Genomic DNA, 2,240 nt, shown 5'->3' with positions numbered 1-2,240 from the left:
CCGCCCAGCATGCCATAACTTCTTACAGTAAAGTTTATCCACTCTAGTTTAGGAAATTGAGAGGATCCTTCTTCATTTCTTTGGCCTGTATATGTTCTTATGTTATTTATAGCTATAGTGCTAATGAGCACATAATTCTCCTTTTTAGAACTTAATCATTGGTAAATATTTTTTGGATTCTGAATAGTCTTCATAGTTAGTGTTTCTGACAGTTACATATGGCACTCTGCCAAATGGATGGACCTTGCCCTTAGTCCGTTATTCAGTGTTCAGTGGAGAACTTAGGCAGTCATTTCCTCTTTTTTTACAATCCAGTTTAGAACTCGTGGTTGAGCCGTGGATTTCTGGACTCTGGGCTGCCCTCACAGAGCATTTTCAGTCAAACAGAGAACAAGAGAAGATAAACGGAGCTCTCTCGATGACATCCCCCGCTCCCCCGAAGACAGACCCTGGGAAACCAGAGTTACTGCACCTTCAATCACGGATCGAACTTCTGAGAGTAGATGATTCAGGAGGAACGGATTCTGAGGTTTTGCAACAAAATGCAGTGAACAGTGGTCAATCAAGTGCTTTAATTGAAGATTTTGAACCATCACTTACCCGCTCAGTACCCCCACTCTCACAAGCCTCCCTAAATATTCCTGCTCTGCCCCCAGATTACTTAGAGGTGCGTCTTCAGGAGTCTCTGAACCAGGTGAGCAGTTTTACTTTGTGCTATGAATGTTATGTAACCAGGGATGCTTGCTTTGGTTTATATTGTTATTGTTGTTAATTTTATCTCATTAGAACAAAGTTTAAAAACTGTGGCTTACTGGCCAAATATGTCCGTCAGTGTAAATAGATTTTATGAGAAAACCCAGCTTGTTCTGGAGTGTCTGTGGCTACCACTGAGCTATCGTGTCAGAGTTAGTGGGTAGCACAGAGGGTGTGAAGTCTGGCATTTCGCTCCTTCCAGAAAAATTTTGCTCACCCATGTATTGCAAAAGTACTTATATTATAGTACTGCTGTCTTTAAAGACGTAAATGGTTAAGAGCTCAGTGTTTCCAGTATTTTGGAGAATAACCTCTTGGTTTCTTGCTTTAGATGGGAGTTGTGTGCACAGTGAAGAACCTATTCATTTATTAACAATAGCATGTTTTTTTCAGTGTGGATTTTTGGTATCTTGGATTGTTCCAATTGGGACCATTCTTACAGTCTAAGTTTAATATAGACCAGTTTTTGTCTTTTTTTTTTTTTTCCTCAAGAGTATTTTTTCCCATCAATAAACAAATAACTTTCAAGGGGTCTGTAAATTTTTGAGTACCAACTTGAATAATAGATACTTTCTCTCCACTTCTGCCAGTATATGGTACCCTGAAAATTTTTCCAATATGCTTAAGATAATTCGAGGACAGCCAGTCTTTTTTTTGAGACAGACTCTCATTCTGTCACCCTCAGTAGAGTGCTCTGGCATCACAGCTCACAGCACAGCAACCTCAAACTCTTGGGCTTAAGTGATTCTTTTGCCTCAGCCTCCCAAGTAGCTGAGACTACAGGTACCTGCCACCAAGCCCCGGTATTTTTTTGTTGTAGCTGTTATTGTTTAGCAGGCCTGGGCCAGGTTCAAACCCTCCAGCCCCAGTGTATGTGGCTGGTGCCCTGACCACTGTGATATGGGCGCCAAGCTCTCTTTTTGGAGAGTTCCACATGGACATTGTTACATAAACCAAATCCTAATGGAGCTGTCACCATTTCCAGTCTCTTGTTTTCTTTTTTCAGTAAAGTCAGACTTCATCATTTAAGAAATAATTTGAGTGTGGCATCTTTCTAGTATTTTAGCTCTATTTGAAAACACTAAATAGGATGGCAGTTGTTTTTTTTTTTTTTTTGCTTGTTTGTAAAGCATTCAGATATGTATGTTTTCATGTAAAAAAACCTATGGATTACTGGTTTTGCACTTCTGCATTATTTTGTGAATTGTTTAATTGAACTAATTACAATAAGTATATTTTTGTCAGAGTTTGGGAACAGAAACATATATGCACAGATGTGTTAGAGAGTAGCCCCCGTCTGTGAGATGAAGGATCAGTGCCTGGCAGAGGGGATGGAGAGTCCCCACGATGTGACAAGTTGCTTATTCTATTTACGCTTCACGTTCCATTATTGGAATGATAGTGGCAGAGGAGTACTTAGATCCCACCACTGAAGGTCATCGCCTTGAGGGTGGTCCTTATCACACGGTGCACAGAGTCAGCCTCCT

At 40.4% G+C, this 2,240-nt stretch overlaps 1 protein-coding gene across 2 annotated transcripts in view; it reads left to right on the top strand.

The window, feature by feature from the left end:
- Positions 1–2,240, top strand: part of MTRR (5-methyltetrahydrofolate-homocysteine methyltransferase reductase) — a 30,152-nt gene that overhangs the window by 7,414 nt on the left and 20,498 nt on the right. For both annotated transcript variants that reach the window (XM_023513083.1, XM_023513082.1), the window contains one exon: positions 316–694. In XM_023513083.1, coding sequence (XP_023368851.1) covers positions 316–694 — 379 coding nt within the window. The remainder of the gene's footprint in view (positions 1–315; positions 695–2,240) is intronic.

The sequence above is a fragment of the Otolemur garnettii genome, unplaced genomic scaffold, assembly GCF_000181295.1.
Source record: "Otolemur garnettii isolate 467f Iridium unplaced genomic scaffold, OtoGar3 scaffold00033, whole genome shotgun sequence".
NCBI classification, from domain to species: Eukaryota; Metazoa; Chordata; class Mammalia; order Primates; family Galagidae; genus Otolemur; species Otolemur garnettii.
Note: the sequence above shows the minus strand (reverse complement) of the source record. Positions and strands in the feature narration are given on the sequence as shown.